The 26519-nt window shown below is 42.5% G+C and overlaps 2 protein-coding genes across 2 annotated transcripts; one reads left to right on the top strand and one right to left on the bottom strand.

Moving 5' to 3' along the window:
* Positions 1–7346: 7346 nt before the first annotated feature.
* On the top strand, positions 7347–11735 carry LOC110078669 (red-sensitive opsin). The gene is made up of 6 exons (XM_072991459.2): positions 7347–7634; positions 8067–8363; positions 8825–8993; positions 9563–9728; positions 11109–11348; positions 11517–11735. The coding sequence occupies exons 1-6, from the start codon at positions 7526–7528 to the stop codon at positions 11631–11633; spliced, it is 1098 nt and encodes a 365-aa protein (XP_072847560.1). The 5' UTR covers positions 7347–7525; the 3' UTR covers positions 11634–11735.
* Positions 11736–13924: 2189 nt separating this feature from the next.
* On the bottom strand, positions 13925–20519 carry TEX28 (testis expressed 28). Its single transcript, XM_020793049.3, has 4 exons — positions 19703–20519; positions 18171–18847; positions 15566–15701; positions 13925–14339 (listed from the first exon to the last, which is right to left on the bottom strand). Exons 1-4 carry the CDS (start codon positions 19775–19777, stop codon positions 14028–14030), a joined length of 1200 nt encoding a protein of 399 aa, XP_020648708.3. The 5' UTR covers positions 19778–20519; the 3' UTR covers positions 13925–14027.
* Between the last annotated feature and the right edge of the window lie 6000 nt (positions 20520–26519).

Genomic DNA, 26519 nt, shown 5'->3' on the forward strand with positions numbered 1-26519 from the left:
CCTTCTAGAAACATATATATGAAGCAGAATACACAGGAACTGTTTCACTAAATTGTTCTGTTAGAGACAAGCTTGTCATTGCCTTAAAAAGCCTTGATCTGAGATCTATGACTGACACTGTCCACAGGTTTATAAGGTAAATGTTCCTGTTGTTTGAGGCAAAGCCTGGTAAACAGTGTATAGAAAACTGTAGAGTGAGCAGAGTTTGGGGGCAGGGATGCAGCGAAACAAAGTCAGGGGGCAGTCAGATGGCTGTGAAAGCATATACCTGATCCCACCGGAAAGGATTGTTTTAATGGCAGCGCTCTCCCTTAAAGGGACCCTTCCACCTGCTGGGAAATTGCTCCAGCCCAGTTTAAAAGGAAAAGCTCTACATATGGGCCAAAAAAGGTCCAGCTTCAGTACAGATTAGGGTCAGGCTGTAATGGATTTCTCCATACAGTTTAGATCATCGCCAGGAATTAGGTCACACCAGACCGCTCCGCAGGGATCCAAATTACAAGCTATTCCCCTATCTGATCACTGTCCTAAGTTCGAACAAGGCCTTCTCAAGTCTGGTGCCCCAAATGAGATCAAGGTTTCCATTCCGATGCTAGGCATGCCATCCAGTGCCTGCCTGGACTCTTAGTTCCGATTCCCAGCTTTCATTTTTAAAAATGTTGTATCCTTCTAGAAACATATATATGAAGCAGAATACACAGGAACTGTTTCACTAAATTGTTCTGTTAGAGACAAGGTTGTCATTACCTTAAAAAGCCTTGAGCATCTATGACTGACACTGTCCACAGGTTTATAAGGTAAATGTTCCTGTTGTTTGAGGCAAAGCCTGGTAAACAGTGTATAGAAAACTGTAGAGCGAGCGGAGTTTGGGGGCAGGAATGCAGCAAAACAAAGTACATGTACAAAGCAGAATAAAATCTGCTAGTACTGTGTGAGGCCCCCAAACAAGAGGCCTTTGTAGGAGTGCCGTCGCTCCCGTCGCGAGCCGAAAACACCCAAACCTCTCCCCCTCCTTCTCCACCGCGTCGCGAGGATAAACAGGTGGACACACGCGAGTTAGGGGATTTGCCGAAAGACCAGGGGCCTAAAGATATAGAGGTGGACACCAGTGACTTGTTACAAACCGTGAAGGGGTTAACCCTGTCACAAAAACCGGGGAAAGATTTGGCGGGAAAGAAGAGGGACCCACGCTTTCAAAAGATTCACGTGAAAGATCTGTAAACTCTTTTTCCGATCAGGACTTTCAACTTCATATTCCACCTCATTAACTCTCCTTACCACCTCATATGGCCCGTACCACTTGGACAAGAATTTGGAGGTATCGGTGGGTAATAACACCAACACCTTTTGCCCCGGCTCGAATTCCCGTGGTTTCACCTTTTTATCATAATACTCTTTCTGTCTCATCTGTGCCTTTCCCAGGTTGTCTTGCGCCACCTCCCACGCCACCTTCAAATTATTCCTTATCTCTAAGATCTGTTGCAGAGCATTCCGTGACGCATCTTCTCCCTCCTCCCACTTGTCTTTCACTAAATCAAAAATTCCCCTGGGCTGGTGCCCATACAATAATTCAAACGGTGAGAAGCCCGTCGACGCCTGAGGAGCTTCTCGGACCACAAACATTAATGGATTAACAAACAAATGCCATTTCTTTGGTTGCTCCATAGCCACTTTCCTTAACATCCCCTTTAGCGTGCGATTAAATCTTTCTACCAAGCCATTGGCTTGAGGGTGATATATGGAAGTTCTCAGCGGTTTGACCCCCAGGAGATCCCACATTTGTTTAAAGGTCAAGCTCATGAAATTAGACCCTTGGTCCGTTAGGACTTCCCTGGGAAATCCCACCCTGGAGAACACTCCTAGTAGTTCTTTCGCCAGCACTTTCACCGTTGTAGACCTCAGAGGAATGGCTTCCGGGTATCTGGTAGCATAGTCAATAATAACCAGGATGTACTGGTGCCCCCCTCCGACTTGGTCAACGGGCCTACAATGTCCATGGCTATATGATCAAAGGGTCTGTCCACTAATGGCATAGGAACCAGCTCTGCCCCTGGCCCCCCTTTAGGCTGGGTCAGTTGACATTCAGGGCACAACTTACAATACTCTTCGACCTGTTTTGCCATTTCGGGCCAAAAGAACCTTTGTTGTACCCATGCCAGAGTTTTGTGGGTGGCCAGGTGGCCAGCTATCGGCAGGTCATGAGCCCAGTGTATACCCTCACATACTGAAATAGCATTATCAGTATTTGAATGTACAACAGACATTTGTTTTAGCTGTAGAATTTTCATGACAATGTTATGCATCTTTATTGGACTTCTAGAATCTGTAAGATTCCTTTTATCTTCCACAGGGTTTGGGAAGCTGGTAACCCACAGAGGAGCTGGGAGATAAGAGGAGGGATCAAAGTAGATAGAAACTTGCTGTGACTGGTTTCTGAAAAGTGGTTTCAAATAATGACAGAATTTATGAAGTATATTTTAAAGGAATATCTCTACATTTATTTTGCTTAGGAGTGTGGTTCAGCCCTAAACTATTTATTCAGGCATATGTCCTACTAAGTTAAATGGGTGTTTCTCTTGAATGCATAGGAGATTTACCTATCTGAATTCATTAGGAATCCAGTTACTACAATGTAAGCCATTGCAGTGAAAGAAACAAAAACAGGACAAAAAACAAAAGCCACAAAATGTGGGAGGGGTAGAAAGGGTTTGTTTTTAATCAATGAGAGGTGAGAATAAAATATGGAAGGTTAAGCAAGGGTATCTGCCAGATTTTGCTCTGAAATATAATGTTTACTGACAGAAAGGAACATCCTTCAAAGCTTCCAGAGATGTAGTTGTGTCAGCTGGCTGCACCAAGACCCTCATGGGACCTTGAAGGCTAAAAAGTTTTATTTTGCATAAGCGTTAAGGGACTACAGTCCACTTTAGGGAATGCATGGATTATTCTGAGCATGCTTGGATGAGTTGATCTAAGCAATGGGATGAGTTGGAAATGGATTGCAAAAATGCAAACCATGAATAATCCTTTAATTGCATTCATTCATATACAATAATTGGCACAGATATAGTAGTGTAAACAAGCTGATTAATAAATATACTATTGTGATAAGTTGAATACATAAAGCAGAATATTTTTCTAGTTATAGTAAACGTTTAACCTTTATCACACCACCTTTCCCCCCTGCAATTCTTGCTGCTTACTCTTACATTTGTCCACCTTTTCCTTGCAAATCACATGGCAATACCATGTTTTCCTGGAAATAAGACAGGGTCTTACATTAGGGGTTATTTTCAGGGGATGTTTTATTTTTTTTCATGTACAACCATCTACCTTCATTCAAATACAGTACAGTCATGTCATCTTCTGGTTGCTGCACAATGGCAGAGGGCAGGATTTCACTAACTGGGGCATATTTCTGGGGTAGGGCTTATATTACGAGCATCCTGAAATATCCTGAAATATCATACGTTGCTGAAACTCTGGAGCATGGTGAATGTTGATGTTGTGTTGACTGGTCCAATGACTTGTTAGGATGCCATAACTCAAAAATGAGCCCTTTCCAGGTACTCAGGATATAAACTATATATACTGCACTTAGGGTTTGGGTGATTGACCAGGGGGTTGATGGCCTTATAGGCCCCTTTCCAACTCCATTATTCTATGATTTTATTCTATAATCCAACAATTAGTTTTAAAATGTAAGTAAAATGTAAGTAACTACAGTTATATGCGAGCCAGTATGGAATTGTGTTAGACTAGGACTCAGGAGACAACTTCTCAAATGTCTCACATACTCCAAAAAGCCATTAGGAAGAAATGTAATAATAATAATAATAATAAATAATAATAATTTATTGTCATTGTAAGTATATACACATACAACAAAATTCACAGACACCCAGAGACCAGACACATGCACACACATAAAATTCCCCAAACACTCCCCACCCACTAAAAGTCCCCCACTAAAAATACAGACATCTACACCGCAGGCCAAGTAACACAGTCCAACTAATTATTCACTACTGGTGGTCTTTAAGCTCATTATTAATTGCAATTATAGCTCTGGGATAAAAACTATTGAGAAAACGTGTGGTCCGAGTCTTAATTGTTCTATATCTTCTGCCAGATGGTAACAGTTCAAAAAAGTTATAAGCAGGATGGGAAGAGTCTCTCAGGATGCTATGTGATTTCCTTAGACAGCGGGATGTAAAGATGTCATCCAGGGTTGGTAGCTGGAGCCCGATGATATTCTGGGCAATTTTAATGGTTCTCTGTAGAGCTTTTTTGTCCGCTACAGAGCTACTCCCAAACCATGCCAGAATGCCATAGGTTAGGACACTCTCAATGGTGCTACGATAGTAGGACAGAAGTAAATGCTGAGATAAATTTAACTTGCCGAGCATTCTCAGGAAATACAGCCTCTTCTGTGCCTTCTTCATTAGCATGTTGGCATTTATAGTCCATGAGAGGTCCTCTGAGATGTACTCGTAAGTACCCAGAAATTTAAAACTACCAACTCTCTCCACTTCCTCACCATTTATGTACAGTGGTAAATGTACATTTCTCTTCCTCCTAAAATCAATTATGAGTTCTTTAGTTTTTTTGATGTTAAGTGTGAGATGATTTTCTTTACACCAAAGTATCAACCTTTGTACTTCCTTTCTATAAGCAGACTCATTGTTCTTATTTATGAGCCCCACCACTGTCGTATCATCCACAAATTTAATAATTGCATTGGTGTTATACAGTGGGGTGCAATCATGTGTGTACAGGGAATAGAGGAAGGGACTTAGCACGCAGCCCTGGGGAGCTCCTGTACTTAGTACCAGGGTAGAAGAATGGTGAAATCCCATCCTTACTGACTGTGGCCTATCTGTCAGAAAATCCTTTATCCACACGCAGATCTCCTGAGGTAATCCCAGGTTGATCATTTTAAAAAACAACCTATTTGGTAGAATGGTATTAAAAGCAGAGCTATAATCCACAAACAACAGCCTCACATAAGTTCCCTGATGTTCTAAGTGGGTCAATACAGTATGGAGTACAATGGACACAGCATCATCAGTAGATCTATTTTTCCTGTATGCAAATTGCCATGGGTCCAAAGAAGGTGGAAGACTAGCCTTAATGTAATCCAGCACCAATCTCTCGAAACATTTCATAACAACAGATGTTAAAGCTACTGGTCTATAATCATTGAGAGATACCACAGCTGACTGCTTGGGGATTGGCACTATAATAGATGTCTTCAGGCAAGTGGGGACTGAACACTGCAACAAGGATAGATTGAAAATATCCATAAAAACTCCAGCTAATTCTGCAGCACAGCCCCTAATAACTCGTCCCATGATTCCATCTGGTCCAGCTGCCTTTCGAACGTTAATATTCTGGAAAGCGCGTCTCACATCTGAAATCTGCAGTACTAGTGGTTGTCTGTTGATGGTATATTCTAGTGATGTATTATAGACAGTAGGTGCTGGAATAATGGTTGTTCCTGTTTCCACCTCAAAATGGCTGAAAAATTGATTTAACTGCTCAGCACACAACAACAATTAACTATGTAATTAATATAATTTTAAAGTAAATATTTACTTTCTCATTTCTGAAAAGTAATTTGATGATTTTTTCTCTTTTTTATATAGAAACATATGAATGCTGTAAGTCCCCAGTTTGTGAAATAAAATACATTTGCCTCCTGTCCAGTGTATTGTCACCTGAGGATCCTCAACAACATTGCACAATCGAGTGAGCAGCAGAAGCCAGTATTTAAGCCATTTTACTAGAAAAAATAGTTAAACATTACAGTTCCATTATTATCCCTCACTATGTTAGAAATATACATTAAAGCAAGAATACAACATCACTTCTTTAGTGGAATAGAACTTTCTAAAGACATGTTGGCAAAATCCTGTTGTAACTGTGCACCTGCATAACCTGGATCAGGTGCTAGAAACATTTAATTTAGACCCATGGAGAGTTTCCTTTCATATCCCAAAGCTTCCTTTTGCCCTGGGAAAGGGCAGAGGGGAGCCTGAGGATGCAGAGGAGCTTTAGCGGTGAAATCTCTTTGCGGTGAAATCTCTTTGCAATGAAATCTCAGTGGCCCGGATCCTGCCAGTGGTAAGCAAGTGGTGATTTTGTTTTTTACCATTAAAGCTCCTCTCCCAATCCAGAGACTCCCAAAGGCTTTCCCAGAACAAAGGGGAGCCCTAGAGCGCCTTAGAATTTGAGAGGAAACTTTCCATGGGTATAAATTGATTGTTTCTGGCACCTGATCCAACAGCACAAAGTTACAACAACAGGATTTTGTCCATTTATGGTATTTATAACTGGTTACTTCCAAGTTCATACAGTGATGGCACCAGGGAGGCAGGGAGAGTTGTTGAGAAGGTCTGAAAATAAGAGGCCAAGTTCAAACAAAAGATGTTATGCAGTCTTTGGATTCTCTCCCACCCCCCAACACTTCCCAGCCTACTCCATTTAACTAAATACTGTAGTAGTACTGGTTGGAGAATAGGGCAGCTGCCATCCTTTAGTCAAGGAAGCTGGTAGGTGACATTTTTCAACATCTGTTGTGTGGCTTGGCTTACTCATAAAAGTCATCTGGCTGGCCAGTAACACTCAAACGTGTGATCTCTACCTCCCCCACTGTTTGCCATCCCAAGAGGGCCAGAGAGCCAGAAGAGGTCCCTGGCCTCACACAGTTGCTGGCCTTTGGCGTGGCTCTTGCTCAGATGTGGACATGAGCTTCCTCAATGTGCACCTGTTTTGTTGTTTTGCATAGTCATTGTTTGGGGACCATGTGAATGGGCAAAAGGGCAACGCCACTGAACTTGGCCTGTTAAATCCAGCAAACAAATACGCTCATTATTTTGTGCAAAGAAACCCACATAGCTGACATTTCCATTTGTGGCACCATGCGCTGCAAGCCTATGGTGGGCTGGAGCTTTTTTTTCCAACAGTGTCCCAACAGCCGTCTCTGGTTACAGCAAAACTGGGCCAGAAGACCTTTTAGCCTAGTTAGAAAAATGGGCCATTAGGAAATTGCAAGGAAGAACCATTCTGAGAGGGATTAGCTGAGCTCTTTTGACTCTCTAATCGCCCCCTCCATGCTCATCCCTCACCTGAAGTGTCCAGCAAATACACCCAGGGTGACGCAGGATAGGCATGAGCTGTTCATACTGCAGCAAACAGGGTGGGTGGGGGGAAAACAGGAAAATGAGATGGAGGGGGCCAAATCGCAGCCCAATTAAGAGATAAAGCGTTTAAGGGCTTTGGGGATCTTGTTCTCCAAGCCGGGGGCTTAATCCACCTGGGGGGGTGGGTATATAAATGGGCAGTATCCCAGACCCTGAAACAGACGTTTGGATGGGAGACACTGAGCGGTAGAGAGAGAAAGGGGGAAAACAAGCGAGAAAGGACAGGCATACAGGAGGAAAGAAAGAGGAAGCAAAGGAGTGGGAAGAGGGCAGCAAACAAGAAGTGCAGGTGGAAGGCGGGAAAGGAGGCAGCAAAGGCCATGACAGAAGCCTGGGATGTGGCCGTGTTTGCTGCCCGGCGGCGCAATGACGATGATGATACTACGAGGGACAGCGTATTCACTTACACCAACAGCAACAATACCCGGGGTGAGCCCAGCGGGGACGTCAACTCAGGGGACCGGCCAAAGGAGTTCACCAGGGGTGGGATAAGCCCTCACAGGGCAGAGGATGGGGACTTGCTCTAGCTGCTTACTACTAAGATAATCAATTTTATGAGGACAAGAGTTCCTGAAATATGATTTGATAGAGATTGCTGAAAAGGCTTCTGGAAGTTTTACTCAGGATAGGTTTTTGGGGAACAGTTTAGAGCGCAAACTGGAGAGAGCTGTAATCTCATCTATTTGTTTGGTGGGTGAATTGTAGAAGAATCCTGAATTGTCTGCAAGGGAAGGGACCCTGAAAAAGAATAAGATGATGCCTTTCTTGCCTTGGCAGAGTAACCTCTTGATGGAGTCCCCTGTGACTGTTATTATGCTGGTTGGATCCTTCTAATTCCTAACGTTTTCCCTCCTCTGGCAGGCCCTTTTGAAGGTCCAAATTATCACATTGCACCACGTTGGGTCTACAACATCACTTCTCTCTGGATGATCTTTGTGGTTATTGCCTCAGTCTTCACCAATGGTTTGGTATTGGTAGCCACTGCCAAATTCAAGAAGCTACGGCATCCACTCAACTGGATTCTGGTGAACTTGGCAATAGCTGATCTGGGTGAGACCGTCATTGCCAGCACCATCAGTGTCATCAACCAGATTTCTGGCTATTTCATCCTTGGCCATCCCATGTGTGTTTTGGAGGGATACACTGTGTCTGCTTGTGGTAAGAGACAGATGACTTACATACTGTAGTTACTGTGTCTCCTGCTTCCGCTGCCTCACTTCACTGCCTTCAATATGTCACCACTCCTGGCTTGTGTGCTTAACCTGCTTCCCCATGTGAATACTTCCCATTGTCTACTGATGATATCTGCCTTGTGCCATGCTGCTCCTTACAAGAATTTTCTGAGGATAGGGGCATTTCATTCTTTCCTTGTCTCAGGTTCCCTTCCTGGTGCTAATCAATGTATTCCAAAACTCACTTTCCAGAATGTTTAACGAGAATTTCAGTACAACTATCTCATTTCCAATATTCCTGGAGAGCTACTTTGCACTACAGGTGAATCAGGGTTACTTTGGAAGGAGATAGATTCTTGCCTCTCAAATTCATGATATAAATATCTACCCAGGATCTGTGTTACTCCCTATTAATGACGGCTGTACCTTCTGCTTCACTCCCCACAGGCATCACTGCCCTCTGGTCTTTGGCCATTATCTCCTGGGAGCGCTGGGTCGTTGTCTGCAAGCCTTTTGGAAATGTCAAGTTTGATGCCAAACTGGCTATGGCCGGCATTGTCTTCTCCTGGGTGTGGTCCTGTGTCTGGACAGCACCACCCATTTTTGGCTGGAGTAGGTGAGTGCAAAGAGAGACTAGGCAAGTTTCATAAATGGGGAGAACAGAGGGTTCTGCGTGTCGCTCGGCATGGAAGCATGATTTGAGCAAGGAAGGTGGAAGATATGGGGGAAAGTTGGCTCTGTTCCACTTCAAGTATTCTATGTTCATAGGGTAAATTCCACAAACTGACAAATTAGCACATAGTGCCTACTGAGAATGATTATGAAGGGAGGTTGATGACTTGCACAATTGCTTGCACTGAGAAACAGAATGTGGACTTCCTCTGTTTCTTTTACTCTGAGGGACACTGAAGAAGGTCTTTTCAGATGGAAAAGAGATTACTGGGTCAGCAGAAAACCAATAAAAAGGTGTTCAGCAGAAGCTGTGCATAAAGCCATTCTGATGTCAACTGCTGTGACTTGCAGAATGACATGCTCGTCAGAAGATTAATTTGCAACAGCATGCTTCCTCTCTGGTTTCTTTCTTTTTCCTGAAGGGAGTTCAGATGTTAACATGAATAGTGCTAGGAGAAATGTAAATGTGGTTTAAAACTCTGGACCTTCTTCACTTACCAAACTGCCCTCTAGGTACTGGCCCCATGGTCTGAAGACATCATGTGGTCCAGATGTGTTCAGCGGCAGCGATGACCCCGGTGTTCAGTCTTACATGGTTGTCCTCATGATCACCTGTTGCTTCATTCCACTGGCTGTCATTATCCTCTGCTACCTGCAAGTGTGGTTGGCTATTCGTGCGGTAAGCAGAGCCTACTCCCCAACTTTCAGCCTCTGCCTACTTGACTCCCAGTAGGAAACAATGCACCCTTCTCCCCAGCCTACACCTTCAGAAACAACCCATCACCCTCAATCCTGTCCCTTCTGTTGAAACTCCCTTTCTTGGCTCCTGAGTTCAAGCTATTATACCACTATAGTCCCCTAACTCGAAACTCTCTAGAATTTTTTTAATCAGATATAAATTTTATTACCAATACCTCTGATATCCCATCTTCAATAGCAGCAGCCTTCTGGTGAGATTCCAACTCACAGTAAGACTTCCTCTGTACAGCCTATCAAGATGCCAGTAATGTGGCCACATCTCCATTTCTTTAGTAGATCCATGGCTCTGCTTAATTCCCTTATTAGCTTTCCAAGACTTTGTTCCCCATTAGCACTGGATTTCTTCCTCATTTCTCCTCTATTAGGGAGAAGATAACTTACCTGAAATTTATTAGGCAGGTCTTTCTGTAGGATTCTCCCTCTACTGTTTGCAACGCCTGCAATTTAGGATGACTGAATCCCTCACTAAGGGCTTCTCTGCAAGTGGCATTAGGCGCAGGCTTGAGTGGGCTAAGGAGAGTCCCTAGGAAGTCCAGTATGCCATTTGGAGCGATCCTTGCATTCAGGTGGCATACAGATCTCAAATGACCTTATTTGCCCCACAGCAGCCTGCTGTCAATTTACCAGTATCATGAAGAGATTGAAGAAGAGAGCCACTTCACATTATAGGCAAATTAATTACAGCCTCGGTTTTGTGGAGGGGCGGAGGAACTGAAAAAAAGTTTTTAAGTGTGTGTGAGAGCAGCAAATATTTACTGCATCACTTTTAGACAAAAGACTAATGGAAAGCAAATGTGTATTTTGATGGCAGGAAAAATGACAGCAGACTGCATTGTGCTGTGCTGCCCTAATAAGCATTTGCTTTCCATTCATTTTTTAGGTCTTTAAAGCAATGCAGTGAATATTTTCTGCTCTTTTTTTCACTTCCATGAAGCTGAGGAAGTAATTAATTTGCTAACATTATACAGTGGCTCTCTTCACAATATTGGTAAATTAAAAGCTGAAGGCTCGATTTAGTTCATTTCCAATGACCCTACACACTGAAAACAGACCAAAACTGACTGATCTTACTCACACCAAAAACGTAGAAACCTCTGACAGGGCCAGAAAGGTGCAGACAGGACCACTCTGGGGACAGGCTAGTTTGCTCTAGCCAAGATGCTGTCTGACTGCTGTCTTTAAGAGTGAACCAACCCATTCCTGCAGCAGTGGGCTAAATGCTTGTGTAGTCAATATGCCAAGTGCAGGAATGACAGATATGCTCTCTCTAACCCCACTTTTTCCCTTTGTTCTTGCACAGGTTGCCGCCCAGCAGAAAGAGTCAGAATCTACACAGAAGGCTGAAAGGGAAGTGTCAAGGATGGTGGTTGTCATGATCATTGCCTATTGCTTCTGCTGGGGACCATACACGGTCTTTGCCTGTTTTGCTGCTGCCAACCCAGGCTATGCCTTCCACCCCCTTGCAGCTGCTCTGCCAGCCTACTTTGCAAAGAGCGCCACCATTTACAACCCAATTATCTATGTCTTCATGAACAGACAGGTAATTTGCTCTGTCCTCAAGGGGACAGTTATAAGCTAGCTAGATGAGACTGGAAGTCCAGGAATTATATGGATTAAGAGTTATGGAGAAGTGCAGATCTCATAATCAGTTTGGATTAATCTCTCTCTCTCTCTCTCTCTCTCTTGTTCTTTCTCTCCCCCCTGACAGTTCCGTAACTGCATATTGCAACTCTTTGGCAAGAAGGTGGATGATGGCTCTGAATTATCTTCCACTTCCCGTACTGAGGTCTCCTCGGTCTCGAATTCCTCTGTATCACCGGCATAAGAGTTCCCTGCTTGAATGGACACCGAGACAGGACTTTGCCTCCCAGGAGAGCCCCAGTGAGAACCCCCCCTCCCTCCTGCACTGTATGGATTCCCTTTGAGCATATGAAATGCTGGCTTGCCATCTCCACAGACCATCTCCTTTGGACTTAGACTGTACCCCTCATGGGGTGCTGCTGTTTTTCTTGTGGTTGTGGGAGGGAAATGTTTATGTTTGCTCCTCAGAACTGCTTTTGGATGGGGGCAAAGGGCACAGAATTCCATAGTTAAATATCCCATCTTCCTGCAGCTTTCCTGGGTCATCGGGTGTCGCCTGAACACTCTTTCCTGGCCATTGTGATCATTGATTAGTTTCCCACTTGTCCTTCTGTCTCTCCAGAGGGGACAGAACAAAGGGGGTTCCCTGTGGAAAGCATATAGCTTTTGTAAAGCAAGTCTATCCAAGGCCCTCTCGGTACTGAAACTGCCCCAGAATTCACATTCGCCCCAGTGCACTCCATCCCGTGGAGGGGTGGACAAATGGATGTGTCTCCAGAGGGACAGAATCCACTGTCTGGCCTCGTGGGCTCTTTTCTGATTCCTTTTGCTCTGCCCCTCCTATGAAGTTTTCACTGGAGCCAGGGAGTGCATTGAAGGGGGACTCCTGGAATAATAAATTGTGTCCCTCCAAGGTGCCAGTGCCTCAGCAAGGTTGGATGTCTTGTTGGATTCTAGTTCTGTCAAGAGGCTGCAATTCTGACATGGGGCAGAACCACTGAGAATCAGCAGGAGTCAACCTGGACATCCCAGGGGCTCTGTGCTTCTCCCCAGCATGGCTCAACTGGAACCACTCTGTACATAATGTTTGATACTAAAGCTTAGTGTGTCCCTGGGACGTCTAGCTAGAAACGCAATGGGGAAAAAAAGAAAAAAAAAACCAACAACCTGCAGCAGTGAGTGAGCTAGCGAATAAAGATTTTTAACTTCTGTATTAAAGCTCTGTTCTTATCCTATAAATCATGCAGCCAAATAATACCCTTTGCCCAGCACTGACTGCTATATATCTGTACCTGTGGGTGATGACTACCATCTTATAAAAATGACTGTGAACAGGGTGGAGGGAAGAGAACACCCAAGCACTGGAGTGTTTGCTGGATACCAGGGCATGCCTACAACCATGAGAAAAGGTAAAATGGTGAAAAGTTAGGTTCGGGGGCGTTCCTAAGAACAGAAGACTGGGATAAAAATAAGTCAGACTCACTTTCTACGGACTTTTCTCTTGAGTAAATCTCACTGTCATGCAAAATAGCTATACAAGAAAAATGATGTAGAGGATATGGTCCTTCTTAATTAGGGTGCAATAATCTACCTCAGGTAACGAATTGAGTTGGGAGGGCTCCGATTATGCCTCTAAACGATGAGTATGCAACCAGAACCACAGATCAGTTAAACTGAGGATGCAGTCCTATGGTGTTTCATCCTATGGTTTGGGCAGCTCCTGGGTCAATCCATGTTCCAGCAACCACCTGACATTCAGGAATTAGCCCAATCTTTCTGAATGCCCATGTGCACCACTTTGGGTCCTTGGCAGGGTCTACTATGTTCTTAATGTGGATTGCTCCATTTTGGTTCAGTTTTGGCATGTGTGATCAACAGTATCCAATCAAAACAGATCTGCCATAGTGGCAGTATGGTACCTATTAATACATTTCCAAAATAATAAAAATAATCCAACTTTCTCCCATTCCCTTGGAGAGGGGGAGACAGAAGAGGGTGTGGAGAGGTTTTTTTTTTGTTTCATTATTTACTTTTTAAAATTTTCTGCTTCATTTAAAATCCAGCACTGTTTCACTCAAGTGGCACATCGATTCACAGACATGCCACTTACAAATAACTTTTTTTAGCAGAGGGTTAAGGTACGGAGTGATACTCTGCCCTGAAACCACCCAAACTTTGCATACAAATGCAAGGATTGCCCCAAATGGCACACCACACCTCAAAGCGACCCTGTTTAGCCCAATCCAGCCAGGGACATTTGCTTGTCTAGTTGTATCCTGAGACATTAGAATGTAAACCTGTTGGTTTCACTTTTCTCCATACTCAACCTAACTAGTTCAAATTGTGGGTGCATTAATTTTGGTATGTAGACCCTCTGTTTCTCTCTTCAGTTCTGAAGCTCTTTATCACGTATGGGCACCAACGTCTAAGCTCTTCACACCTAAGTCAGAGTTGGACCCTACATGGAATGAATGATCACATATAGTTTGATGCAGTCATAGACAAGTTAGAAAGTTAGAAAGATGATAAAGTACAGCATTTTAACAGGTTTTTAAGAAAGAAGTTTGCTTGCATTAGGGAGCATCAGAAAGCACTGGAATACATACAAAAATATGCATGCTGTTTTGTTCTTTTGTTACTAAGCAGAAGGAAGCCATGTTTTCCACTCTAGCTGGGCAGTAGGAGGGAAATAGTTCCAAACAGCTATTACAACAATGATCACAAGCAAAGTGGTCATGGCACACCAGCGTGTACGCAGAAGAGGAAGAGCACAGGTTGAAACAGTGGAGGCGCACACTAGAAGAATGGCAGCAATAGTCAGCAGGAGATTCATGAGTTGCCCATAAAGTTTGTAGATATTGGCCTGGGGCAGCTCTCTTGCCTCCTGCTGTTGGGCCTGCTGCTGCATTTCCATTTTAGCCAAACGCGTCTGATAGGACTCCAGCATCTCCTGCCAAAGGGATAAGGAAAAGGCAGGAGGTCAGTTTCCTGGCCACTTTTCAGTGGCTAGGCCCACTACCACATCTAAGCCTTGCTAATTTTCTATTATGTATTTCTATTGTTTTTCACTTGGGATAGGCAGTTTTGCCATCATAGCCTTGGGTTTTGTTTTGGGGTTGTTGTTTTTTTTTTTTTTTTTGGCACTTTGGTCATATTATATACAAATTGGAGTCTCAGTTCTCTTGGTGTTAGCCCTTGGCAAAAAATCAACACTGAAGACGTAGGAATCAAGCAGAGTGGGGTGGCACGTTTTTCAGGCATAACTCCTCCCCCTCCAAAAGCACCTTTTATAAAAAAGCATTCTGCAGAGGGAACAACCCAGCAAAAACTGGAAATGTTCAGGAGCCAGAATGCTGGCTGACAGATGGAAGAAGGGTGGAAAACATGTGGCAGGGGACTGGAATGGGGAATCTTGAGCAGAAGCACACCAGCCTCTTTGCAAATCCCATTTATTATATGCTATGGGCGGCTGTTTAGGTATCTGGCCGCAGAGCCAGAGGTTAAGAGTTGATTCCCCTCTGTGCCTTCAGTTACCAGCCTATATAAGTCTTGGGCAAGATGCACTGTCCCAGGACACCCCCAGAAGAAGGAGAATGGTAAACCACCTCTAAGAGTTTTCTACCTAGAAAACCCTGAAAAGGGTCACCGTAAGTCAGAATTGATTTGACGCAACATGATCATTATTATTATGAGCATTGGAAGATGTGAAAAAGATATAAGTTGCTGAAAATAATAGCATTGTAGCTGGGTTCTTAGAAACACAGCTCTGGTTCATCCTAACAACCTCTTGGCAGAGCCAGTTTGGTGCTGCCTCTGTTTCAGCGGGCAGTGCCATCCAGAAATATGGAATGTCCTTCAGGGAGAGAGAGTGATAGCAGGATGTTTTCTCCATCCTAATGAATATTATTATTAATTATTTGCACCCTCTGAGTTTTCAGACATCTCACTTTGGCACTGTCAATGTAATGTACACCATATCAGCCCAGAGATATATCGCTGCATCTAAGGCTGGTTGTTGTAGCCTATTCCATCACACAATATGCCATAATTCTCTTTGGCTCTAACTCTGTACTTTGTCACAAGGAATGCCATACAACTCACTCCACTGTCTTCTTCCCTGGTCTTCATAATTGTGCCCCCTATACATTCTGGACTTTTATATATGGGACTTCTTACCCAAATGTCCCGGGTCCTCTCATAAGACTGGTAGACCATCTTCTCCTCAGTGCAGGCCAGGTCTTGTTTGAGGTTGGTGATCTCGTTTTGATTTATCTGAATCATGTCATTCACTTGTACTTCCAGATTATAATGTCTAAAGAAGTGTAGCAGAATTGAGGTGGGCTAAGAAAGCTTCTACAGTCTGGTCCCATGCTTTCCTCCTTCTCTCACCTCCCCACTCCCCCGGCCTCAAGCCAACTGGTTGATCTTATTACAGTCTGAGCTTAACACACCGGTAATAAATGGATTATGACTGAGCTGGCTCTGCTTCCTCATTTGACACTTGCATTGGTTAGAAGGGGATGAGTAGGCTCATCCTAGGGAACAGAAAGGGTCATAGCATGGGTTCCCAATAGAGAGAGGGTCATGGGTTTTGGATTACATTGCTGCAAAGAGATTGCAAACTATTAAGGCGCTGAACCTAAAAATAGTGAGAAAGGATACCTCGGCTAGTCTCTTGGTGCTAATCCTTTGTGAAAGTCAACGCTCAAGACATAGGAATCAAGCAGGGTGGGGTGGCAGGTTTTTGGATCTGGCATTGGAAGAGTATGTCACCACTTTACTTTGATCCCAGGGCTATGACACTAGGGTAGATATCACCATGGCTATGCTGAATTAATAGTTAACTACAATCCCAGGCAGTTCCTAGCTAGTTTTTAGTAACTCCTTTAGGATGAAAACATGTAATATTAAAAATAGAGCTTATAGGAAATTCTTCAGTAGCACCCCAAATCTGGTAAAGTCAAATCTGGCAAAGCCAAGGGTCTATGCTTTAGCACAAGAGAGGGGAGAAGTGAAGAATTGACAACAGCCCCTGGACTCCTCCTTTTTTTCCACTGCAGCTGAACAGATCAGGCCCTCTCTTTCTAACCCAGATTATGAGATAAGGAATAGATGTCATTGGCTACACCTTATCTCTTGGCAAGGCAGTCATGCAGCTAATGGGACTAATGAGGAAGAGGAGCACCAGCAGCTGACCCCAACTGCACTGAGAAGGTTAATTCATGAGGAGGGTGGGACCAGTGAGGATGCCTTGCACAAGGGTCCTCAAACATGTGGTGCTGACTCTGAAACTGGGCTTCCTTCTTGTTTCATACTTGGAATGACAGATGTATCTACTGGGAAATCAAATACCAGCTCAGCCATTTATCATCACCCTCACCTTTCAGTTGCTGTCCATTAAAAAAAAGTAATAATGATGTTGCATAAACAGTTGTCTGTTCATTTACCAGCTTGTTAATTCTCATTCACTGCTATATTAATTATTGCTGATTTTTGGAAAGGACATTTTTAAAATGTACAAATCTACTACGAACATTAGTATGGATAGAAAATACCCAGTGACATGACAGGCAACAACCAATCCATGCTGTTCTTCCATGCTTGAAACCACAGAAATACTGCCCTCCTCCCCTGGGCTCAGGCCAGGAGGGAAAGAGGTACAATTAAGGTACTTCATTCCTTTCGTCACCACAGTAGGCCTCTGCTCTAAAAATGTTACCTTTGTCTTCAATTTCTGTGTGACTCTGTATAGAGAGAATGGGGCTCTTTGTCCTCTGTACGGAAGTTTTTCAAAATTCTCCCTTGGCCAAGGACATTGTGGTTGTTCCTGTTTTCCATTACATGACAAGCAATAGCTGGTCTCCCATATAATGTAAAAGCAGCAAGAAAAGCATGTAGGTGATAAAAAAAGAAGCAAGGTATGTTGCCTCTACAATGATATCAGATTAGCTTTAGAGGTGAAAGAGATTTGCCTCTCTGAATGAAGTGACACGGTGGAGGGTATATAGATCAATCTGAGTTTTGACACTGGGTTGACGTTTTACATGCAGAACAAAAGAGAAGATCCTTTTGTTATACATGAGGCAGATGTGACACTTTCAATGGAAAAGTAAAGGTAAAGGTTCCCTTGACATTTTAGTCAGTCGTGTTTGACTCTAGGGATCGGTGCTCATCCCCGTTTCCAAGCCGTGGAGCCAGCGTTTGTCCGAAGACAGTTTCCGTTGTCACGTGGCCAGCGCAACTTAGATTCAGAACGCTGTTTACCTTCCCATTGAGATGGTACCTATTTATCTGCTCGCATTTGCATGCTTTCGAGCTGCTAGGTTGGCAAGGAGCTGGGACAAAGCGACGGGAGCTCACTCTGTCACGTGGATTTGATCTTACAACTGCTGGTCTTCTGACCCTGCAGCACACAAAGGCTTCTGCGGTTTAGCCCACAGCGCCACCACATCCCCCGTTCAATGGAAAAGTGGGATACAAATTTAGTGAACAGAAAGTCTTCATATCTATCAGTAGATCACTAACTGTTCTAGTACCAAAGGCAGAGCACTGAAAATCTGAGCTAGGGACACAGACTTTGGAACTGGAAAAGTTGGATGGGGGAAAGGGAGACAGGATATCAGAAACTGCCAAATCTGAAAATAGTTATAGGTGAGATGGGATACCAGTCCTGGCAGTTCATGGATTGAACAGGATGGAGTTTCATCTGAAGGTGCACCCACTTCCTCAGCTGATGAGCCACTCATGAATACTGGAATCCACTTAGCAGGGGAGCACCCACCTTCTTTTCTCCTCTTGCAGAAATTCCATCATCTTCTGCTTGTCAGCTTTCCATGCCTCATCCATCTTGTGCCATTCATCCTCCAGTGCCTTTTGATCTTCCCTGAGATCTGCCAGCTGAGCCTTCAACTCTTCAAGCTTCTGCTTGCTTTCATCCTCAAGGAATTGTTTTGGGACTGGCTCTGGGACAGGACAATTTTCTTTGCTCTCTGAGAGGGGAGGGAGATGAACTTCCTCAGCAGTTACGGTTTCTGCAGTCCGGATCCTGGGTAGGTGAAAGGGTGACAATCGAGAAAAGCTGCTCCTGGAGGCAGAATGCTGCTGTAGGGTAGAGGTGGAAGTGGAGCTACTGTCCGGAGTTGCAAAAACCCTCTGCTCTAACTTCTTCAGCTGGGCACAGCTATCCAGTAGGCGTTGCTCCAGATGAGCAATATTAGCTGAGGAGCGCTGGTTGATGCGTTCAAAGGCCTGACGGATGGAGGGAGCCTTTTCTCGGTCAGCCTTGCTCACTAGCTCCACATAGTAGGAGGTGTTGTCATCACGATTGGTCCTTTCCACCCTCAACAGCTCGGACAAGTGCAGTATACGATGGCGTAGGGCATCCTTCTGGCTGCGGTAGCCTGACTGGGAAGTGGTGGATGCAACAGAGGGGCTGCGGTCGCGTCTGCTGGGCTCTGCCTACCATAGAATTAAAGGGGGAGGCAGTAAGATCAGAGAAAGAGGCAGGGATTTCAGCTGGCTCAGAATGCCAGTTCATGCAAGGGCTATCTCACAATGCCCTTGTCAGGACTTATATCTGTATGTACTTTGCTTTGGCCAATACTGCCTCCTTGAACTATTCCACACTCTGCTGTGCTTCTATCTAGGACTGTGGAGGTTTCCCTGTTTTTTTAACATAGATTTTGCTGTTCTGTTAAAAATAAAGTGGGTAATAAATACTTGAGGGTAAATAATGGAGTTGCAGCCATTTAGGGATTAAGGTTAAGCTTGTTGACCAAGAAACAATAAACCCTTATAAGTTACTTTTTGTACAACCTGTCCCAGAATCCCTGAGCCAGCTCAGTCAATTTTCCAAACTCAGTCCTACTGCTTTCTCCCAAAGGGTTCCTTGAAAAGGAAAGAAAGGAACAGAGAGTACAGTTGGGTAGCAGTTACTGACCTTGTGGGCCAAGGAAGGGGCAAAAGTCCTAAGAAAAGGGTGCCAAAGTTACCGAATAGCTCTGGCAACAATATTGGAGGGGAAGTATCCACTTCTAGGTTCATCAAACTAGCAGCTGGCAAGACTGGAGATATAAATGTTTCCTACTTTCTGCCTAGAAAATCTTGCAAATAGAGTTCCTTGTCACCGGATGCCACACAGTGACAGAATTTTTTACTCTGCCAAGCCCCAGCAAAGACTGCTCCCTGTATGAGAGAACCACTCCAATGTAGATGGCAGCTACTATTTGGAATCCGGACAAGGTTTCTGACCATCTCCCCCAGGAAGCCACCTGCCCAGAAGAAAACTAGGGACTCTGCCTTTTGGTCACTCACTGTGGTGATGTGGGGCTCATTTGTGGAGTCTTCTGCCTGCTGAGGTGATTCTCCTTTGGATGAGAGATCCACCATGGGTGCTGTGTGGAAACAAACATGTGCATCAAAGAGCCAATCATCTCATCCATCTCTTGCCCAGGTGGATGTGAAGTTGCCAGTCTGGCCTAGTGCACCGCAAGTGCTGCTCCCACTCCCTGGAACTGGGCTGTTGTTGACTTTTCTTTCTCTCTCCCGTATTTCTCATCTTCACTGCAAAATAATTTCTGTTACAGATTTCTACTCTGCTTTTCTCTGAAGAATCACAGTAGCTTACAAACATGTTAGAAGTTGTAATTTGGAAATAGGTTAAAAATACTTGATTTTTCAGCCATGAAAAGCAAGATTACAGTTGAATATGAAGTAAATAAAAATGACTACATAAGAATTACACAACGTTGTTATTAACAAGGAAGAGAACAAAATTGTTGAAAGGTTTTATATACCTTAGCTCAATCATCAGCTTACATGCTTGATTTGAGCTAGGAGCTAGTGGTGTCTAGCTCAAATCGAGCCTGAACTTATCTTGATGATGAAACTGAGGCTTTGGGCATATGAAGAGAAGACTCGCTGGAAAAGTTAATTATGCTGGGGAAAGTAGAAGGCAGCAGGAAAAGAGGAAGGCCTATTGAGCTGGATTGACTCTACAGGGGAAGCCACAGCCCTTTGTTTAGAAGAGCAGAGTAGGGCTGTTAATTATGAGATCTTTTGGAAGTCATTAATTCACAGAAGTGGTATAAATTGGATGCAACTTGTTAGGGTGTGGCAAAAGTGCAACATTTGAATGACATAACAAAATATTCTAGAATAAAATGCTTTTGTGAATAACTTAAATTTTTCAAATGTGAATACAAACTCAACTTGTGATAGAATGCAGCTTCTCCCCTCACTAGTCAAGCTGCACCCATTCTACAAGGGCAGCTTCCTTGTGACAGCCATATTGAAATGAAGGGAATTGTGCCTGAACTGGGCCAATAAACATCTTCTACAGCAGAACTTCAAAAACTAGATCTGAGTATCACTCTCTGATTCTTAACAATGTCCAACAGTCTCCACGAAGAGGGAATCACTTTCCTGATGGTAAACCTTCCTCTACGAGTACATGGATGAGGCATTGTAAAATGCAGCTGTTTGCTCTGGGAAAGTAAATTAAATCAAGAGGTTTGATAAAGCTATAAACCAGCCAGAAATAAACACAACAGTTTAATAATAATAATAATAATAATAATAATAATAATAATAATAATAATAATAATAATAATAATAATAATAATAATAATAATAATAATAACTACTCCTTAAAAATTACATCCTATAGGAAAGTTTTTATTTCACATACTGTACACATTACCTCAGTAATCTTAATGACAACCCAGAAGAATTGTCCCTTTTTATTTCTGTTTTCCCTGCCTTTTGTAAAGGCAATTTTTTGTGTATTGCTTTCACTCTATTTTATACAAACAACGTCTGGACTATTATGCAATATCTCCAAATATTTTTTTTATCCACCTAGAATCTCCTTTTCACATACAGATTTGGTGCTTTCTTGTCTTTCTGCATCTCTCTCTTGTTGCTGTTTAGTCGTTAAGTCGTGTCTGACTCTTCATGACCCCATAGACGAGAGCATCCTAGGCCCTCCCACGGCCTCCCGGAGGTGGGTCAAATTCATTTTGGTAGCTTCGATGACACTGTATAACCATCTCATCCTCTGTCATCCTCTTCTCCTCTTGACTTCACACTTTCCCAACATCAGGGTCTTTTCCAGGGAGTCTTCTCTTCTCATGAGATGGCTGAAGTATTGGAGCCTCAGCTTCAGGATCTGTCCTTTCAGTGAGCACTCAGGGTTGATTTCCTTCAAAATGGATAGGTTTGTTCTCCTTGCAGTCCAGGGGACTCTCAAGAGTTTCCTCCAGCACCACAATTCAAAAGCATCAATTCCTCAGTGGTGAGCCTTCTTTATGGTCCAGCTCTTGCTTCCATACATTGCTACTGGAAAAAACCATAGCTTTGACTATGCATTGATCATGGAGCCCAAGAAAGTAAAATCTGTCACTGCCTCCATATCTTCCCCTTCTATTTGCTAGGAGGTGATGGGACCAGTGGCGATTATCTTAGTTTTTTTTTATGTTGAGCTTCAGACCATTTTTGGCGCTCTCCTCTTTCACTCTCATTAAGAGGTTCTTTAATTCCTCCTCACTTTCTGCCATCAGAGTGGTATCATCTGCATATATGAGGTTATTAATATTTCTTCCGGCAATCTTAATCCCGATTTGGGATTCAATCCATTCCAGCCTTTTTTATGGTGTATTCTGCATATAAGTTAAATATACAGCCTTGTCGTACTCCTTTCCCAATTTTGAACCAATCAGTGGTTCCATATCCAGCTCTAACTGCTGCTTCCTGTCATAGATTTCTCAGGAGATAGATAAGGTGGTCAGGCACTCCCATTTCTTTAAGAACTTGCCATAGTTTGCTGTGATCCACATAATCAAAGGCTTTTGCATAGTCAATGAAGCAGAAGTAGATGTTTTTCTGAAAATCTCTGGCTATCTCCATGATCCAGCGCATGTTAGCAATTTGGTCTCTACTTCCTCTGCCCCTTCAAAATCCAGCTTGTACTTCTGGGAGTTCTCGGTCCACATACTGCTGAAGCCTACCTTGCTAACGTGTGAAATAAGTGCAATTGTACAGTAGTTGGAGCATTCTTTGGCACTGCCCTTCTTTGGGATTGGGATGTAGCCTGATTCTTTCACTGCTGAGTTTTCAAAATTTGCTGGCATATTGAGTGTAGCACCTTAACAGTGTCATCTTTTAAGATTTTAAATAGTTGAACTGGAATGCCATCACCTCCAATGACTTTGTTGTTAGCCATGCTTTTTAAGGCCCACTTGAGCCTGCATAATTAATTTATAAACCGCCCAGAGAGAGTGTTTGAAGCACTGTGGGGTGATATATATAAGCAGCACTTCACTCTCCAGGATGTCTAGCTCAAGGTCAGCAACCACACTATCTGGGTTGTCCGGGACATCCAGATCTTTCTGGTATAATTCCTCTGTGTATTCTTATGACCTCTTTTTGATATTTTCTGCTTCTGTAAGGTCCCTACCATTGGTGTGTAGCTGTCCGGAGAGGGGAGAAAGGAAGATTTGTGATTTGACTGCATGAACAGAAGTCAAACGGCTATTTTTATGGCAAGTAACAGAGCAGATGTTTTGTTTCTCTTTGGAAAGTTTGACTGTGGGGACGACCTCTTAAGCGGCAGGAAATCTTGGCAAACTTTGGAGGGTTTTCTTACTACCCCATAACTGGTTAGAATTGAGAACTGAGAAAGTGAAACTTGTCTCTTCCACCCTAACCCTCCCTCCTAAGGTCTGGCTTTTTATAAATTAGAAGTTTGAGAATCTTGAATGACTATGAACAGCTTAAATCTATGGAACCCTATTCTGAGCCATAAAGGAGGATTATAAATTAAATAGTTACTTTTATGACCAGAGTGTTCTCCGTAAGACTCTGAATCAGTTCTGGCCAAGGAGGGAGGGGGGAAAGCTGAACAATGTCGTCTGTCTGACTCTTACGGTTTTTGGATGAAAATTTAAGGGCAACTCATCACTGGGATTTTGAAATGGAGGCCTTTATGATAAATTGTCTTCAGGAATTTCAATCTAATCTCATCAACCATCTCAAGGCTCAAGTTTTAGAACTGGAGACAGATATCAAAGCAATATTTCTTGGTTTAGACACTAAGATAGAGAAAGGAAACAGACAGTATTCACTGAACCACCTGAACTACCATCGTCAGAGACAGAGGGAGAGACCACCGTTCCTGAGGAGAAGATGGGAGATGAAATGATTGAGTACTTTGAACTAATCGAACAACGACCGCCGGAGAGCCAGGAGGAGACTTTTTCAAAAAAAAAAAAAGCAGAATGAAATACTTAAAAATGAGGAAAGGAGGGGTGGGGACAAGGTGGGAAAGCACATGGAATTTATCCTGATGGAAAATGATGTTAAAGGGAAGACATGGGTGAATTTAGAGGCAGAAATTTATGATCAGAGGTCGAAGAGATCTGTTTTGCTCAGAAATCAAGATATGGATTATACTGAGAGGAAATTAATAAATTGCATAGAAAATGCCTTAAAGAAATTTCATAGATGGCATTTTAAAACTGGCAAAAGAGGAGCAAGAAATCAATTTTGGAAGTACGATACTGGAGTCAAGAAGCAAAAATGAAAGGGGGGAAGTAACCTGTGGATTAAATGATAAAATTTCTTGGTTTTTGAGATATATATAATCACACAGAAAGCAATATGAGTAATTACACTATGAGCAATTTTGGCTAGATGGAAAGCTAAAGGGTAGATAAACATATGTAGCTATGAATTTTACAACGGTTAGGGAATAATAATAATAATAATAATAATAATAATAATAATAATAATAATAATAATAATAATAATAATAATAATAATAATAATAATAATAATAATAATAATAATAATAATAATAATAATAGATGCTTTGGTTCTTATGGTATATCTATAGAGCTTAAATATGAGTGAATTACTATATTGATTATATAGGCAAGATTAGATGTACAATGTTCTTCTTACCTGTAAAAGTGGGGATCCTTCAGAAATGTATTAAGCGGGCCTAGAACTTTTGTGTGGGGAGGTGTGTGTGATTAAGCTACCTTTATGATGAAATTAGAATTGTTGATGATAAGTATTGGATAGAGGGGTATGCAGGTGAAAGAATCTATAGAGACTTTATATCCCTGGTTCATACATGGAGCAAAGAAATATAACAAAAATGGGAAAGTTACTTGCAGAACGTCTTAAATGGTTGATAAGTACAGGCAATGCTTAAATTAGATTACATACTCTGATCACAATTGTTTAGAAGGTATTGATGACAAGCTAGAAACATGAAGATATTAAGTAACTCATGAACTATAGTTGGTCTATGCAATTAAGAGTGGCTTGAATATAAGATCAATACAGGTTTAAGTTTATATATTGACAATTTATGTATGTTAATCCTTGGGGTTTATGTAGTCAGAATTATATATCAAATGGATATGGCCTAAAGATGTTAAGCAGGGCAATATGGTTTATGCACTCAGTATTATATGTTAGATGGATATATGGAAAATATTCTCCCCGATTATGTGTTCTGTGTTTGTTTTATATGTTTGTTTGTGTTATTAATTAATTAAAAATGTGGAAAAAATAAGTAATTCAAATAAGCAATGAGGATGGATTAGCTTGGCTTGTATTCATCGGGCCACTGAGATGTTACATCCTTGCTTTCTCATTTCTCTTGTCTTTTTGTGCATCTTTGATTCTTTTTTTACTTATAACTTTTCAGCCCTTTGATGGCGTTTTGCCAGGCATTTTGATCTTGAATGAGAGCTTCCAAATTGACATGGTTAATATTAAATTCCTTCAAAGTTGTCTTCATTGTGTCCTTCAACTCCACCCACCTCCCTTTTTTAGTCCACCAGACCATTTTCAGGAAGCTGTTCAAAGAAGATACTTTTGGGAGACATTTATCTAACATCCTGATAGCATGGCTAAGCAACTGAAGTTGTTTAAAAATTAGAAAAAAATCTTGTCATTTGTGCTTGCTCCAAGACTTCAGCATCAGAAACTTTATCCTGACATTTGATGCTCCGCATTGTCCAAAGACAGGGAATATGAAAGCGACTGAGTTTTCTTGCACAGCATTGATAAAGCAGAGAGGATAGAACAATCACTTTCTATACCTTTAGCTTAACGGGAAGATTGCTTCCACATACAGTGGACCCTCTACTTAAGGAATTAATCCATATTGGAATGGTGGCTGCAAGTTGAAAAGTCTGTAAGTCGAATCTCCATTGACCTACAATGCACTGAAAACCGATTAATCCCATAACCAGTGGTTTTTATTCTATTTTTTTTCCATTTTGGTTTTTTTCTGGTCTGTAAGTCGATTCTCTGGCTGCAAGTCGAATCTAAATTTTGCAGCCAGAGAAGTCTGTAACTCGAAAAGTCTGTAAGTCGAGCCGTCTGTAAGTTGAGGGTCCACTGTATACTCCACACATGGGAATGAAGTCTTCTGAAGGCAATGCTGCCTTTAGAGATTCATAAGGTCACTTCACCTTCAGTGGAAATGCAGCAGGAGGCAGTGCTTTCAAGATACGTTATATCTCATGAAGAAAGGGATTATTCAGAAATCTTCGGGATTGGTTTCTCATAAACTACACCTGAAGCAGGTTTGTACAGTATGTCACCGCCATCTTATCACTATCTTCAAGCCAAAGTTGTTACAGGTGGAAAAAAAAATAGATTGAGACTTCTTTGCAGATCCTGAAATCTGGTTGCATTTAGAGTGTGATCATTAACAAACAAGAGCTCATGCACTGTGCAAAATTAAGAGCTTAGTTATGAACTGAAGATGCCACATATCTTAATATGCAGGTAGATGTGTGTAATGCACACATACACATATGTGTGTGCAATGCAAAAACTACCATTATGGTGATGGTCTTAACAGTGACTGGTAAGGATCATTTACTAATTATTGAGAGGCAATAAATACAAAATTAAAGTGATGGACATTAAAAGTCATGCAAAGATTATTGGTTGGTGTGGGACCGGCTCTGTTCCCAGTGAGAGTGGGCTTTTCCCCTCCCCAAGAGTAAGGGCAAGATTCCTGACGCACAGTTCACCTGTGGACTGGGACGATGAAGTGAACATCTTAGAGGCTACATGTGTGGACACGGAAGTCTGGAGATTTAAG

The sequence above is a fragment of the Pogona vitticeps genome, chromosome 2 (genome assembly GCF_051106095.1).
Source record: "Pogona vitticeps strain Pit_001003342236 chromosome 2, PviZW2.1, whole genome shotgun sequence".
Lineage (NCBI taxonomy): Eukaryota > Metazoa > Chordata > Lepidosauria > Squamata > Agamidae > Pogona > Pogona vitticeps.

What these genes read in the sequence shown, in the direction of transcription:
- LOC110078669 (XM_072991459.2), top strand. Translation starts at nt 7,526, where the DNA reads ATGACAGAAGCCTGGGATGTGGCCGTGTTTGCTGCCCGGCGGCGCAAT. An exon ending in CCCATTTTTGGCTGGAGTAG is followed by an intron (nt 8,994 to 9,562) that starts GTGAGTGCAAAG and finishes ACTGCCCTCTAG; the next exon opens with GTACTGGCCCCATGGTCTGA. An exon ending in TGTGGTTGGCTATTCGTGCG is followed by an intron (nt 9,729 to 11,108) that starts GTAAGCAGAGCC and finishes GTTCTTGCACAG; the next exon opens with GTTGCCGCCCAGCAGAAAGA.
- TEX28 (XM_020793049.3), bottom strand. Translation starts at nt 19,777, where the DNA reads ATGGTGGATCTCTCATCCAAAGGAGAATCACCTCAGCAGGCAGAAGAC. An exon ending in ATGAGCCCCACATCACCACA is followed by an intron (nt 18,848 to 19,702) that starts GTGAGTGACCAA and finishes ATTCTATGGTAG; the next exon opens with GCAGAGCCCAGCAGACGCGA. An exon ending in AGAGGACCCGGGACATTTGG is followed by an intron (nt 14,340 to 15,565) that starts GTAAGAAGTCCC and finishes TCCCTTTGGCAG; the next exon opens with GAGATGCTGGAGTCCTATCA.